This window comes from Antechinus flavipes, chromosome 1 (genome assembly GCF_016432865.1).
Source record: "Antechinus flavipes isolate AdamAnt ecotype Samford, QLD, Australia chromosome 1, AdamAnt_v2, whole genome shotgun sequence".
NCBI classification, from domain to species: Eukaryota; Metazoa; Chordata; class Mammalia; order Dasyuromorphia; family Dasyuridae; genus Antechinus; species Antechinus flavipes.
This window is the reverse complement of record NC_067398.1, coordinates 210,462,058-210,475,157: the sequence shown is the minus strand read 5'-3', so window position 1 is coordinate 210,475,157 and position 13,100 is coordinate 210,462,058. Positions and strand designations below refer to the sequence as shown.

At 34.6% G+C, this 13,100-nt stretch overlaps 1 protein-coding gene across 1 annotated transcript in view; it reads right to left on the bottom strand.

Annotated features, from left to right (window-relative positions):
• EPB41L4B (erythrocyte membrane protein band 4.1 like 4B) overlaps positions 1-13,100 on the bottom strand; it is a 259,404-nt gene that overhangs the window by 36,636 nt on the left and 209,668 nt on the right. The window contains exons 19-20 of the mRNA XM_051995572.1: positions 9,532-9,599; positions 1,118-1,228 (exon numbers count right to left, since the gene is read on the bottom strand). Coding sequence (XP_051851532.1) covers positions 1,118-1,228; positions 9,532-9,599 — 179 coding nt within the window. The remainder of the gene's footprint in view (positions 1-1,117; positions 1,229-9,531; positions 9,600-13,100) is intronic.

The following is a 13,100-nucleotide window of genomic DNA, read 5'->3' as shown; positions in this document are numbered from 1 at the left end:
TCTAACATCTTGGAATTACTTTCTGCTAAGAGAAACGCTGCCTCTTCCTTAAGGATTAGCCTACATGGCTTCAGGAAGTTACTCCAGAAAAAAAATTTTTTTACATAGAGAAAACAAAAGAAATTACCCCAAACTCTTTCTCACTTAATTTCTCATCCTCTATTTTCAGATAAACATGGGGAAGGATAGTATAGAAAAGATGGAGGGATTGAGATCTGTAACAACAGAGGAAAGATCCATTCTGATATAATCATGAATCTTTTAAAATATGACCTGAAAACAAATACTGTACAAAATATGAAAGTTCCCTCTCCTCTCTAATCCATTTAGAAGAGGAAAATATTACCCAATAGCAACATCTGAAATTTTATAAAGATGGGGGAGGAGAGAGAAATATTACATGTATATATTGTTTCCTTAATTTTTGTTACTGTAATATATCAATGAGAGGTAGTATGGAGTATTGAATAGAGACCTGGCATTTGATCCAGAAAGAGTTGGTTTTAAGTTCTATGTCTGAAACAAATTGGTTATGATTAGTATTCCCTAGACAACTCTCTAAGACCATAGAGTCTGGCTTTGCTTGTATAAAAATACCCAGAATGCATAACACCACATGTTTTGGAAGGAGGCTGTATATTCTATATATTTCTGTACCTGAAAATTAGACTACAACTCTTAAGTTTTAGATAAAGTGCCAACTTGCATTGGTGAAGCAAATTTCCTCATACAGGAGTTCCCTGTAGCAATAAGTCCAGTTCCTCTCTCTGATAGATCAACAAAGCTTCCAAGAAAATGAAATCTCTTGAATTGTAATGGTGTTTCTCAGTGAGAAAAAAGTGAATAGAGAGATGGCTTTGGAGGCAGGAAGACCTTAGTTCAAATTCTGCCTGAAAATGCAACTCTGGAAAAGTTGCTTTCTTAGTGCCTCAGAATCTCAGACAATTCTCTAAGATTGTCAATGGCAGAATAGGAATCAATCAGCATTACATTAGTTTTTTTTTTTTTTTTTTTAAGAGTTAGTTCCAAAGAAATCAAAATCTTCTTCCCTCCTTTTCTTCCTTCTTCCTTTTCACACCCCCTCCCCATACCCTAAAACTTGCAGTGTAGAACTCACAAACTGTATTGTCTTGTTAATTTTCTCACTCGTGGGGGTTTAATTTCTTGCTTCTCTTGCTTTTCTGTAGTTGGTTGAGTAGTTTCTACTTTTATAGAAGGAACAGGGCTTCTGGAGAGAGAAAAAAACACATATGGTAATATTTGTGTTTTAGTTATTGTTTTCCCAATTAAGTCACACCTGAATATCCTAATTTACTTTATGGATTAGAAATTTCATTTGCTTTATAAAATGTTAATTCAGGTACTATTGGGTTTTTGTCTTTGCATCTATCTCCAGTGTCTAGCACAGTAAGTTAAACATAGTACATATTTAATAAATGTTTGATTAACAAATGGAATTTGTTTCTCTTCCTTGTTTACTGATTGTATACATTTATTTATTTAGAATGTAAAAATTTGTTTTGATTAAATCAACACCCAAATAACCACTTTGGGATGTAGTTTATTGTTTAACAGCAATGAGGAATATAACCTTAAACTTTTATAGTGTAAACTTTGACTTGTATCCATTTATATAATATATCCAAAATAAACTAAATGCACAATTTAAACTCCAAATGGAGAAGAAAAGACAGACCAAAGTTCTTCTTGAAAGTTATGTATCCATTCCACAACCACTCAAAAAGCAAACTGCATTTTTAATATAGTCCCATTTCCTCCCTAATTCCAAGGGATGTAAATGTCTATTATTTTATCGTTTTTCAATTTTTTTTTTTAGTTATGTCCAACTTTTTGTGATTCTATTTGAAGTTTTCTTGGCAAATATACAGAAGTGGTTTGCCATTTCTTTCTCCAGCTCATTTTACAGATGAGGAAACTGAGGTAAATAAGATAAGTGACTTGTCCAAAGTCACACATATTTGAACTCAGATATATGAGTCTTCCTGACTCCAGACTTAGCACTCTTTCTACAGTGCCATCTAACTGCTCTAATTGCCTGTGATAAGCACCCAAAATAGGAAATTTTTTTCCTAATTCTGTTAAGGATGCTATGATCTTGACAATCACCCTATTTCATAATCTTGAAATAATTTTTTGTCTTTTTCTTCCCCCTCAAACCAGAAGCAGTTGAAAAATCTTGTTTATTTTATTTTCTTATTACTCCCAGTAGTCCCCTTGGGACTCACCTGTCTTCTCTCCGCTCCCACCCCCTACTTCCACACATGTACACCTTCTAATGTAAAATTCAGGCCTTCATTACTTCTCACCTGCTCTATTATAATAACTTATTAATTGATCTCTGTTCTTCTGATCTTTCCTTCTCTCTAATCCATTCTCTGCATACTTGCCAAATTGATATTCCTAAAACACAGATTAGACCCTGTAAACCTGTCTTACTCAAAGGTTTGAATAACTTCCTATTAACTTTAGGATAATCAGATTCAGTCTGGTTGAGCTCACCACAATCCACCTATCTTTCTAGTCACTTTATAACAATAATAGAGCAAGAAAAGCCCTTATAAATCATTTAGTCCTATTTTCTCATACTACAGGCAGGAAAATTTAAGCTCAGAGAATGATTTGCCTAAGGTCACTCCGAAACTCTACTAAACATAGATCCCTCAGCACCAAAGCTAGTACCCTTTCTATTGTATTATGTATGCCTTCTTTCATGTACTAACTTATCCAATCAAAGTAGCCTACTTTTTGTTTCCTATAAACAACATTCCATCTCCTAACTCAGCCTTTGCACAGGGGGATATCTCATCCTCCTTCCTCCATGTCTAAAATATACTTTCTCTTCCTCCTTCTTACTATTGATCTTAGAAACTCTAGCTTCCTTCACAGTTCTTGGCACAAAATATGTATTTAATAAACATTTTTTGATTAGATGCTGCCTAGATACTCCATGGGATAAATAAGTCTGGGACTGAGATGGAACATTCAAAGAAGTAGAGGAAAATTAAGTGAGAGTAGGGTCATAAAAACCCAGAGAAGAGAAAGTATTCAGGAGAAGAAGTTGATTGACAGTGTGAAAGACTAAAGAGAAGTCAAAAAGTATGAGAATTGAGAAAAGATTAGATATGGCAATTCCGAGGCCACTGGTAATGTTAGATAGAATAGTTTCAGTTGAATGATGAAGCCAGAAACCAGACTATAGTGGATTTAGAAGAGAATGAGAGGAGAGGAAGTAGAAGCACTAATTGTAAATGGCTTTCTCAGGAATTTGCCCATAAAAGGGAAGAGAGATATAGGAAAATAGCCAGTGATTCTAATCTTTGGAAAGACAGATGAAAATAGGGGAAATAAAGGAAGGAAACATGGTAACAAGGTGAAAAACAGATTTGATGAGTGAAGATTATGACTCATAATTCTAGGGAGTTCAGGGAGTTCAGCTTGGAGGGTGGAGAAACAACAATGTTTGGAGGAACAATGATTAGGGTAAAGATGAAGGTGGGGATCCCTGAGAATTTCCACTTTAGTAGATAATTGCTTCTCAGATATGAGATCCTACTTATCCTTTATCTGAACCCTGTGAAATTTGCTTTCCAAAAATCTTTTTTTTCATATTGTGTTCAGTTTTTCCTTCCTCTAAGATGTCATCTTCCTCCAAGTTCCCATTATTTCTAATTAAGAATCCAATTCTTTCTTATTGTTCAGAACCAGGTCCAGAATAGAGGCTAGCTTTGTTTCTTTCTCTACCTTTGGAAGGATATAATTATCATAAGTTTAAGCCAATAATCTATATGCTGCTCTGTTTTTACTAGTAAGAGCTTCATTAACTGTCATATCACTGAAATCCCCTGTAAGCAATATCTCATATCTCTACTATAGACTTTTGCTTTGCTTTCCAAATTCCTTATAAATTTCTTCATTCTGTCAATATAGTAATAGTATAATATCAGGACAATGTAAGTTCTTTTTTCTCCCTCTGTTGATATTCTGGGATACTCTCATCAATTTGGTCCTTGAGGTCTAATATCTTCAACCTGTCTTTATTCTTTGACCAATATTATTTTAAAAAGTCTTCCAGCAATTCCTGGAGGGAGTAAAATAGTAAAAGGATTCATCTAGTCCTCTACTCACCCCATATTCCCATCCTGTGAACAGAGAACTAAAATTTTACCTTGACTAACAGATCTTTAATACCTTTGTAGGATAGGATTGACATACTTTGTCCCTCATCCCCAACTTGCTGAACCAATTATAAATCATTTATTTATACAAGGATGTCCTAGTTACTAAAGAAAATCTTCAGAGAGCCAACAAATTTGGAGTGAAAGTGAATGAAGATGCCTGTTCAGACTAGAACATAGTTGAGTACCTTGATACTTAATATATAAGATCCAACCTATATCCAACCTACTTAATATGTAGGATCCAATCAATATGTCCCATTGACAAAAGAAAACAAAACAGGCTCTATTCCAGCATCTGGCTACAAAAACTATCAGGTGAGTGCAAGGAAGAAGGGAAGAATAGTAACAATTGGTGATTCCTTGCTCAGAGGTACAGAGGTAGCCATTTTTCAATATGATAATAACAGTGAAGTTTGGCCTTCTTCCAGGGCAGGCTTGAAGGCATATTAAAATGAGTAATAACTACTCACTTGTGGGAACTCATGTAGCCACAATTGACAATGCTGGAGAGGAGTCTAAAAAACATTGTCAACAATTAAAATGTCGTAGTCAAGAAACTGAAGACTATAGGGAAAAAAAAGGCTATATTTTTCTCATTGTGGCCCACTGAAGAAGGGATACAAAAAAGAATGTTTGAGAAGGTAATATGAGAATGCAATTTTCACTTTAGAAGCCTGGCTTAAAAAACAGGATGTTTCAAAAATCTCAGGGCAATATATTCTTTAATGGCTAAAGCTTTGGAGATTCCCTGCATAGGAAGGTCAGATTCTTGGCTAGAGATGAATATACCGAAAACTGAATTTTCTAGGTGTCTTACAAATCTAAGAAAATGGAGTTTTAAGAATTAAAAATGAGGGTAAGAGAGGAGACTACATAGGAATATCCCCCTAGTTTCTTATACCCAATCTGGAATATATTGAAACCATGATGGGGAAAGTCATGATGTGTAAGGGATAACTATATATATTTTCTTTTCTTAAAAAATTTTTATTTTTAATAGCTTTTTATTTACAAGTTATATGCATGGGTAATTTTGCAGCATTGACAATTGCCAAACCTTTTGTTCCAATTTTTCCCCTCCTTCCCCCCACCCCCTCCCTTAGATGGCAGGATGATCAATACATGTTAAATATATTAAAGTATAAATTAAATACAAAATAAGTTGTCTATATTTTCTTTACTCAGTAGAAGCTCCTTGATGGTAGGAATCATCTCTTTTTGCTCATGTTTATATTCCTAACACTTAGCACAGTGCTTAGTACATAGAAAGTACTTGATAATTGCTTGTTGAGGAAACCCAACACTTGGAATTGGAAGAACTAATGAAAAGAGACAAATTTGATCTCATAGATATCAATGAAACTTGGTGGGATAAAAATCTATGATTATACTAAAGGCTGCACATTCCGAAAAATGCTAGGCTGATGAATCAAGAGCTAGAATTAAGGTTGCTGGGAGAAATATCAATAATTTCAGATATGTAGATGATAATGGTCTGATGGTAGAAAGTGAAGAGAAATTTAAAAAGCCTTTTGATGAGGGTGAAAGAGGAGAGTGGAAAAGCTTAATATCGAAACAACTAAGATCTTGGCAACTAGTCCCATCACATTCTGGCAAATAAAGGAAGAAGAAATAGAAGAAAAGTCAGATTTTATATTCTTGGGTTTAAAGAACACTGCACTTGTCAATTGCAGTCATGAAATTAAAAGGCACTTGCTCCTTGAAAGGAATGACAAATTGGGCAGTATACTAAAAAACAGAAATATCATCTTGCCAAGAAAGGTCCATATAGTCAAAGGTATGGTTTTCTTGTAGTAATGTATGATTGAGAGTTGGACTATAAAGAAACTGAGTATCATAGAATCAATGCTTTTGAATTGTGGTGCTGAATAAGACTTTGGGGAGTCCTTCAGACAGTGAGGAGACCAAATCAGTCAATACTTAAAGAAATCAATTCAGATTATTCACTGGAAGGTCAAATATTGAAACTGAAGCTTAAATATTTTGGCTATATAATGAGAAGATGAGACTCATTGGAAAAGACTCTGACTTTGGGAAAGATTGAAGACAAAAGGAAAAAGAGGTAACAGAGGATGAGATGGACAGATAGTGTCATGGAAACAACAAACATAAACTTGGACAGATTTCAAGAACTAGTGGAGGATAAAAGTGTCTGGTATGTCCATGGGATCACAAAGAGTCAGGCACAACTGAACAACCATGGCTCTATTATTCAAAAGAAACAAGATAAAGACAATTCCAAAGGACTTATTATGCTTTAAAATGTTATCTATATCCAGAGGAAAAACTGATGAACTATGAATGCAGATCAAAGCATACTTTTTCTTTATTTTTTTGTTTTTCTTTTTTGGTCTGTTTTCTTTAACAACATGACTAACATGAAAATATGTTCTGTATGACTGCAAGTTTAAAATATATTAAATTGTTTGCCTTTTCAATGGGGGGAGGGTAGGAAAGGAGAGAAAAAAATTGGAATTCAGAACAAATGTTAAAAATTGTTGTTATATGTAACTGGAAGAAAAAAATATTAACTTTTTCAAAAAGGATAGATAAGAGGTGAGGTAGAATAGCAACTGTTAATTAAGAAGGTATAATCCTGTGAGGGAATCCACAAAATTGATGAGGAAGTATGACAGAGAGTATTTGAGTAAAAGTCAAATGGCCAATGGAACAACAGTGACATTTTCCCCATGGAATATACATTACATACCACTTGACATAAAGAACTAATAGATCAGGAATTTGTGATTATAATATTGATAGAGGTAAGGGGACTTCAATGATTCAAACCAAAAATCCAAATATATGTTAGTTCTCTCTCTCTCTTTCTCTCTCTCTCTCTCTCTTGCTGTCGCTCTCGCTCTCACTCTCGCTCTCTCTCTCTCTTTCTCTCTTTCTCCAATTTCTCCTTTTTCTTCTTTTATAACTTCTTGAAATATCTTTATAATTTCCCTCTTCAAAGCTAGAGGAATCAACAAGAAGAGATTCTATTCTAGATTTGATTTTTACTAAGAGGGAGATCTTGGTTGTTGCCGTAGAAATGATGAGAGACTTCAGGGGATAGGATATGCAGTGGGGAAGAGTGGATTTTCTATTTATGAGTTTATGATAGAGAAGGAAAGGAAATCCAAGCTTATTTTGACTGTGGTATTTGGTACCACAGACTTTGAGAAAGTTGATTTCATATGGAAAAATCAGGTAAACTCTCAAAAACTAAAATATAAATAGGAAGGTCAGCCCCAGTAGGAATGGGCAGTGATCAAAAGTGAAACTTGGAAGACACAAAGAGTAACAGTTTCAATTATTAGGAAAAAAAGATCTCTGAAAAAGCCAATGTGAATATACAGGGAACTCACCAAACAATTTAGATTTGCAAAAGAAATTCTAAAATGATGGAAACAAACACAGAAAACAGAGGATGACAATAAGGCCACAGAGAAGGAGTTATAACTCAACTCTTATTTATGTGTTTTCTTGACAAAGAGAATTACTTTTGTACCTTAGTCAATCAGGAAAAGTTTGGGGCACTGGGAATTAGGAATGGAGCAGAGCAAAAGGGAGGACTGATTTGGAACAAGGAATAGAAGAGTGCTGAGGGCAGATTCCTCTTCCTCTGTGATTCTGCCTAGGTGTGGCCCAGTCAGGAAATTAAGAACTGAGCAACCAGTTCAAGATGGAGAAGAAATAGCTATGTTTAAAAAAATGATGGAATGGTTGGTTGTTTGGGGGAAAAAATAAGACTGATGATTCTAATGTCTATTCTACATACCTGGAATGCTCTCTCTCCTCATCTCTACCTCATGATTTTTCTGGTTTCCTTCAAGCTCCAATTAAAATTTCACTTTTTACAGCTAGCATTTCCTGGTCCTATTTAATTCTAGTGCCTTCCTTCTGTTGATAATAACATTTTTTTTTGTATATAGCTTGTTTGTGCATAATTGTTTATATGTTGTCACTCTCAATAAATTGTGAGCTTCTGAGAGCAGGGTCTTATCTTTTGCCTTTCTCTGTGTCCCCAAGGCTTAGTACACTGCTTAGCATGTAGTAAACACAAATGTTTATTTACTTACTGATTGTCATTTTGCAAGTGCATATTCACTATCATTCAAAGAACAATCTATTTCCCTATGAATTAATCCATAATATTACAAAGTAATTTTCAAAGCAGTTGTCTGGTGAAGCCATCAGTTCTTCCCTTTAGTTAAGTATCAATTACTACAAGTCAGTTGTTGACTATATTTCAAATTTTTGTCTGAAGCAGAGGAACTTTAACTATTTGAAAATCCATAAATCAGAAATTTCCTTGCAACCTTCCTCTTCACAGCCATTGGCTAATGCCATTCACATAACCTGAATCTATTTTTCAAGCCCACTGCAATTATCCAATTTATTTTATATGACTCGGACTTCTATCACAGAATTCTAAGAATGAAGCCTTCACTATAGTTGCATTTTCAAACTATGAGTTTGAGAATTAAATTCTTCTAGAAGACAATTAGAACATAGGTAAATTCAATCTTAAAGGAGAAAAGAATGGGGAAAGAGAATCAGTGAACAATTTGAGTGATGGCTAGGCATTATGGAAATTTTTTCTGTTCTATATCATCCTGGCTAACCCCACTTACCAGGTCATATTTACATCTTAAGCTTTCTGAAGGTTAAAATAACCTTATAGTAGAGTTAATCATGGCTACAACTGCTAATACTAATGATCATTAGTGTATCTTAAATCACTGAGCTCGAGTTGTTTCCTACATTCTTTGATCTAAAATTGTTGCAATTTTATTTCTTTCCCTATTTATTTAAAAATTTTTAATCTATTTTATTTTAATTTATGGAATAAATCAAGCATTTTCATAACAGTATAATTTTAAAAAGATAATTGCACATGAAACTGCAAATCTATTATGTACAATTTGCTTTTTAATATAAATATATAATAAAGTTATCATGTAAATTTCTTCCTTTTCCCACCCTAGAGATGGATACCATTAGGCACAAATATGTATTTATATGTATGTATGTATGTATATATGCAAAATCATTCTATAAATACTTGTATTTATCAGTTCTTTCTCTGAATGTGTATAGTATTTTCACAGGTCCTTTGTAGTTAATTTGGGTATTGATAATAGTCAAAATGAGTTATTTGTTTAAAGTTGTTCTTAAAACAATATTGCTGTTACTGTACACACTGATTTTCCAAAGGAAATATAATTTTGTTTACAGAAGAATGCTGAGGCTATATTGTAGGTTAAGTGGCTCATTTAATGGGTTCTCCCCCTGCCCCTTCAACTAAGAAGCAACAGACCTTACATTAGGGTCCTGAAGAGTGGATTTCTTATTGACATTTGCAAAATCCGGCTCCTCTTTCACAACCTGTTAAAGAAAAGAGATAGTTTAGTTTTCTACACGTGAAAATATTATAATGGCTAAGAAAATTGATATAAATGTACCCTAAGTTTTAAGACAATATATGAAAAAAGCAATTAAAAGCAATTGTTCAGCAATTATCAAGTTCCTATTATGTTCCAGGCACTGTGTTGAATACCTTCCAGACATGGAGACAGCAAAGGCAGAGTTGTGAATGGAGCTTAATGTCCAAAGAACACTAAGAAAGCTAATTTGGTTAGAATATATATGAAAGCTTAATAAGGCATAAAAGGCAGTTGATACTTGTCTATGAATGGCTAAATGCTAAACTGAAGAATTTGTATTTAACCCTGGAGATAATAGGGAGCCAGTGGAGTTTACTGAATAGAGGAGGGACATGATCAATACTGCACTTTAGAAAAATTACTTTGGCTGTTGTATGTAGGATAGGTTGTGGAAAGGGAGGAGGATGAGAGAGAAGGAGGGATTCCAGGCAAGAGGTGATAATGACCTGAATTAGGTGGTGTCCATGTGATTAAAGAGCAGGGGACTGATTTGGCAGATGTTGCAGATGTTGGGATTTTGCAATTGATTGAGTATGTGGAATGAAAGTGAGTAAGGACTCTGGCCTTTATAGGAATAAATATTGTGAGAAACTTTTCTTGACATCCATTTGTGAGCCCTGAAAAAGGAAAAGACTAGAATCTAATAAATGTTTGATTATTTTTGCCAATATGAGGTTATCACAGAAATATTACATGGGAATCATTTGACCAACAAGAATATTGAGGACCAGAGAAGGGAAGGGATTTACCTATGTTCACACAGCCACCATATATCAAATCCTGCAGTTGAATCCAGGACCTTGTGACTATTAGGACAAAGCCTGTTTCACACTGTCCCTCCTAGCACAGAAACCCAAATCCAAAGGGAAGACTCAAAAAACCCACGTGGGTCACTAGTTTCTTTCTCTGCTCAACATTCTATCAAAGGGCAGCAGATTAATCCTTTGTATTTTATCTCCTTTCTCTGGTCAGGGCCTCCATTGATGTTAGTGTTAACCAACCATTACAGAACTGCAGAATCCCAAGAGTTAGGCAAGTCCTACAGAGAGAGCTTTTTTAGTTCAACCTGAACAGAAATCCTTTCTATAATATTGTTCTGAACTAGTTATCTAGCTTCTGCCGTGGGATGTCTCTCAATCCATCCTTGCTTTGGCTGTTCAAGTAAATTTTCAAGGTAGACTTTATTTATTTATTTATTTGAAGTAATTGGGGTTAAGTAACTTGCTCAGAATCATATAACTAGTGAGTGTCTGAGGCTGAATTTGAACTCAGGTCCTCCTGCCCCCAGAGCCAGGGCTCTAGCCACTGTGTCACCTAGCTGCCCCTCAAGGAAGGCTTTTTTTGTTTGTTTGTTTTTTGTTTTTTGAAAAAGCATTTATCTGATGAATGATGCTAGGTCAGTCTAGTCATGTTTTTCAGTTTTAATTATTTTAACTTAGAACTGAAAAGGCCTTTAGAGATTATCTCCAGAAATTCTTAACCTGGAGATCCATGAACTTGAGTTTAATAATATTTTGATAACTGCATTTCACTCTTTATCAATTTTCTTTATAATCATACATCTTTTATATTAGGCATTTAAATTATTATTTTGAAAAGGAATTCATAGGTTTTTATCAGATTGCTACCCAAGAGATCTATGACTTAGTTAAGAGGATTAAGGACTCCCAAAGTCATTATTTTTTTTTGTCATTTTACAGATGAAAAAATTATATCACAGAAAGGTTGACTTGGCTGAGGTCAAGCAGATAGAAAGAAGCATAGCCAGTATTTGAACCCAGGACCTTTGATTCCAAATTCAGTTCTTTCTTATGGGGATGAGAAAATCATTGTCTCTTTTATGGATTTACTACTTGCAAGGAAAATCTTTTAAAACTTCAAATGCCATACATATGTTAATTTTTGTTATTTTGAGAAAGGAGTACAGAATAAATATGGGAATCATTAAAATTTTTGCAATGAACAAGTCTTTTTTTTTCTCTCCCTCTCACTTTCTTCCTCACCTCACCACTGAAAAGATAAAAATAAGAAAGGCCTTGTAACAAACCTTCATAGTAAAGTAAAGCAAATGGGAAAATTTAAAATTCTTGTCTTTATCTTTGATGTTATACCAGGCCTTGCATCAGTCTAAGTACAGTGTACAGCACACAGTAGGTACTTAACTATATTTGTGGGTAAGAACAATCAGCAATAAAGTAAGAAAGTAATAATGCTTAAAGTATCTAGGGTAAAATTCAGGTTGATTATATCAAGACAATAAGAGTCTGAAGGTAGAATTCATTTAAAAATTAATAACCTTTAATAACTCCTCAAGGCTACATTCTCTATTTCATGACCTCCCTAGACTTTCCATTTTAGCACTGCTCAGTGCTCTGGTCCTGCCCTCCCCCAGGTACCTGCAATCTCTAATCATCATCTATCCTTAAAGCAAGATAAGGAAGTAAGCAGATAATGCAATCAATGCTGGGTTTTGGAATCCTTATAATCTTGTGCAACAGATTTTTTTTTTTTGGGGGGGGGGATGATTCAGAGCAAAGTTTCCTCAGCATACAAAGATCATAGAATCATAGATTTAAATTTGGAAATTTAGAGACTGAGTCCAACTCCCTCATTTTACATATTAGACACAAAAAATTAAATGATTTGCCTACGCTCATACAGCTAGTAAGTATTTGAAGTAGGATTTAAATCAAAGTCTTCCTGGTGCTAACCCAGTGCCCTATACACTATATCATGTTTCCTCAAAGGGGACAGAGATGGTATAAGAGTTATTTCTCTCCTAAATGAAAACAATCAAACAAACAACTGCAAAAGAATTGAAAATGAATATTGCAACAAATAAGCTTGCCTCAGTGAAGGCATATGAGAAAATGCTTTTTCTCCACATTGGAATGAAGGTTGATTTGAGAATGAGGCAAGGATTTCCCCTAGAGGAATAAGGTCTTTTAAGAAGTGGAATGGAAATTGTAGAAAAACATAAGGTGATAAATTCTGAGTGGGAAGGAACCCCAAAGGCCATTGAATCCAATTTTCTCATTGCCCTTATGAAGGAGGAAAGGAGGTCCAGGGATTTTGCATGACCTGTCCATAATCTACCAATAAGAGTCTGAGGCAAGATTCATACCCAGGGATCTCCCCAATCATTATGACCTTTGGGAATGAAAGGTCATAAAAAGGCAAGGCCACATATTGGTTGGTCAGTTCTAGTATTTCAGTGTATTATCTCCTGAAACTGGTCAGAAAATAAGCATCTTTTTTGGATGTAAAGGCCATGTCTGAAAGGATGGATCCAGTGGTAACTATTCTATAAAAGAAAGAGTGGTATGAGACTATGACCCTAAAATGGCAGGCAGAGAGTTAATGGAAAAGGATACTTTGGGGGAAGTAAACATAGCTGTAACTAAAATGGTATTCAGGCTTCCATGGCTCACACAACTGCAAG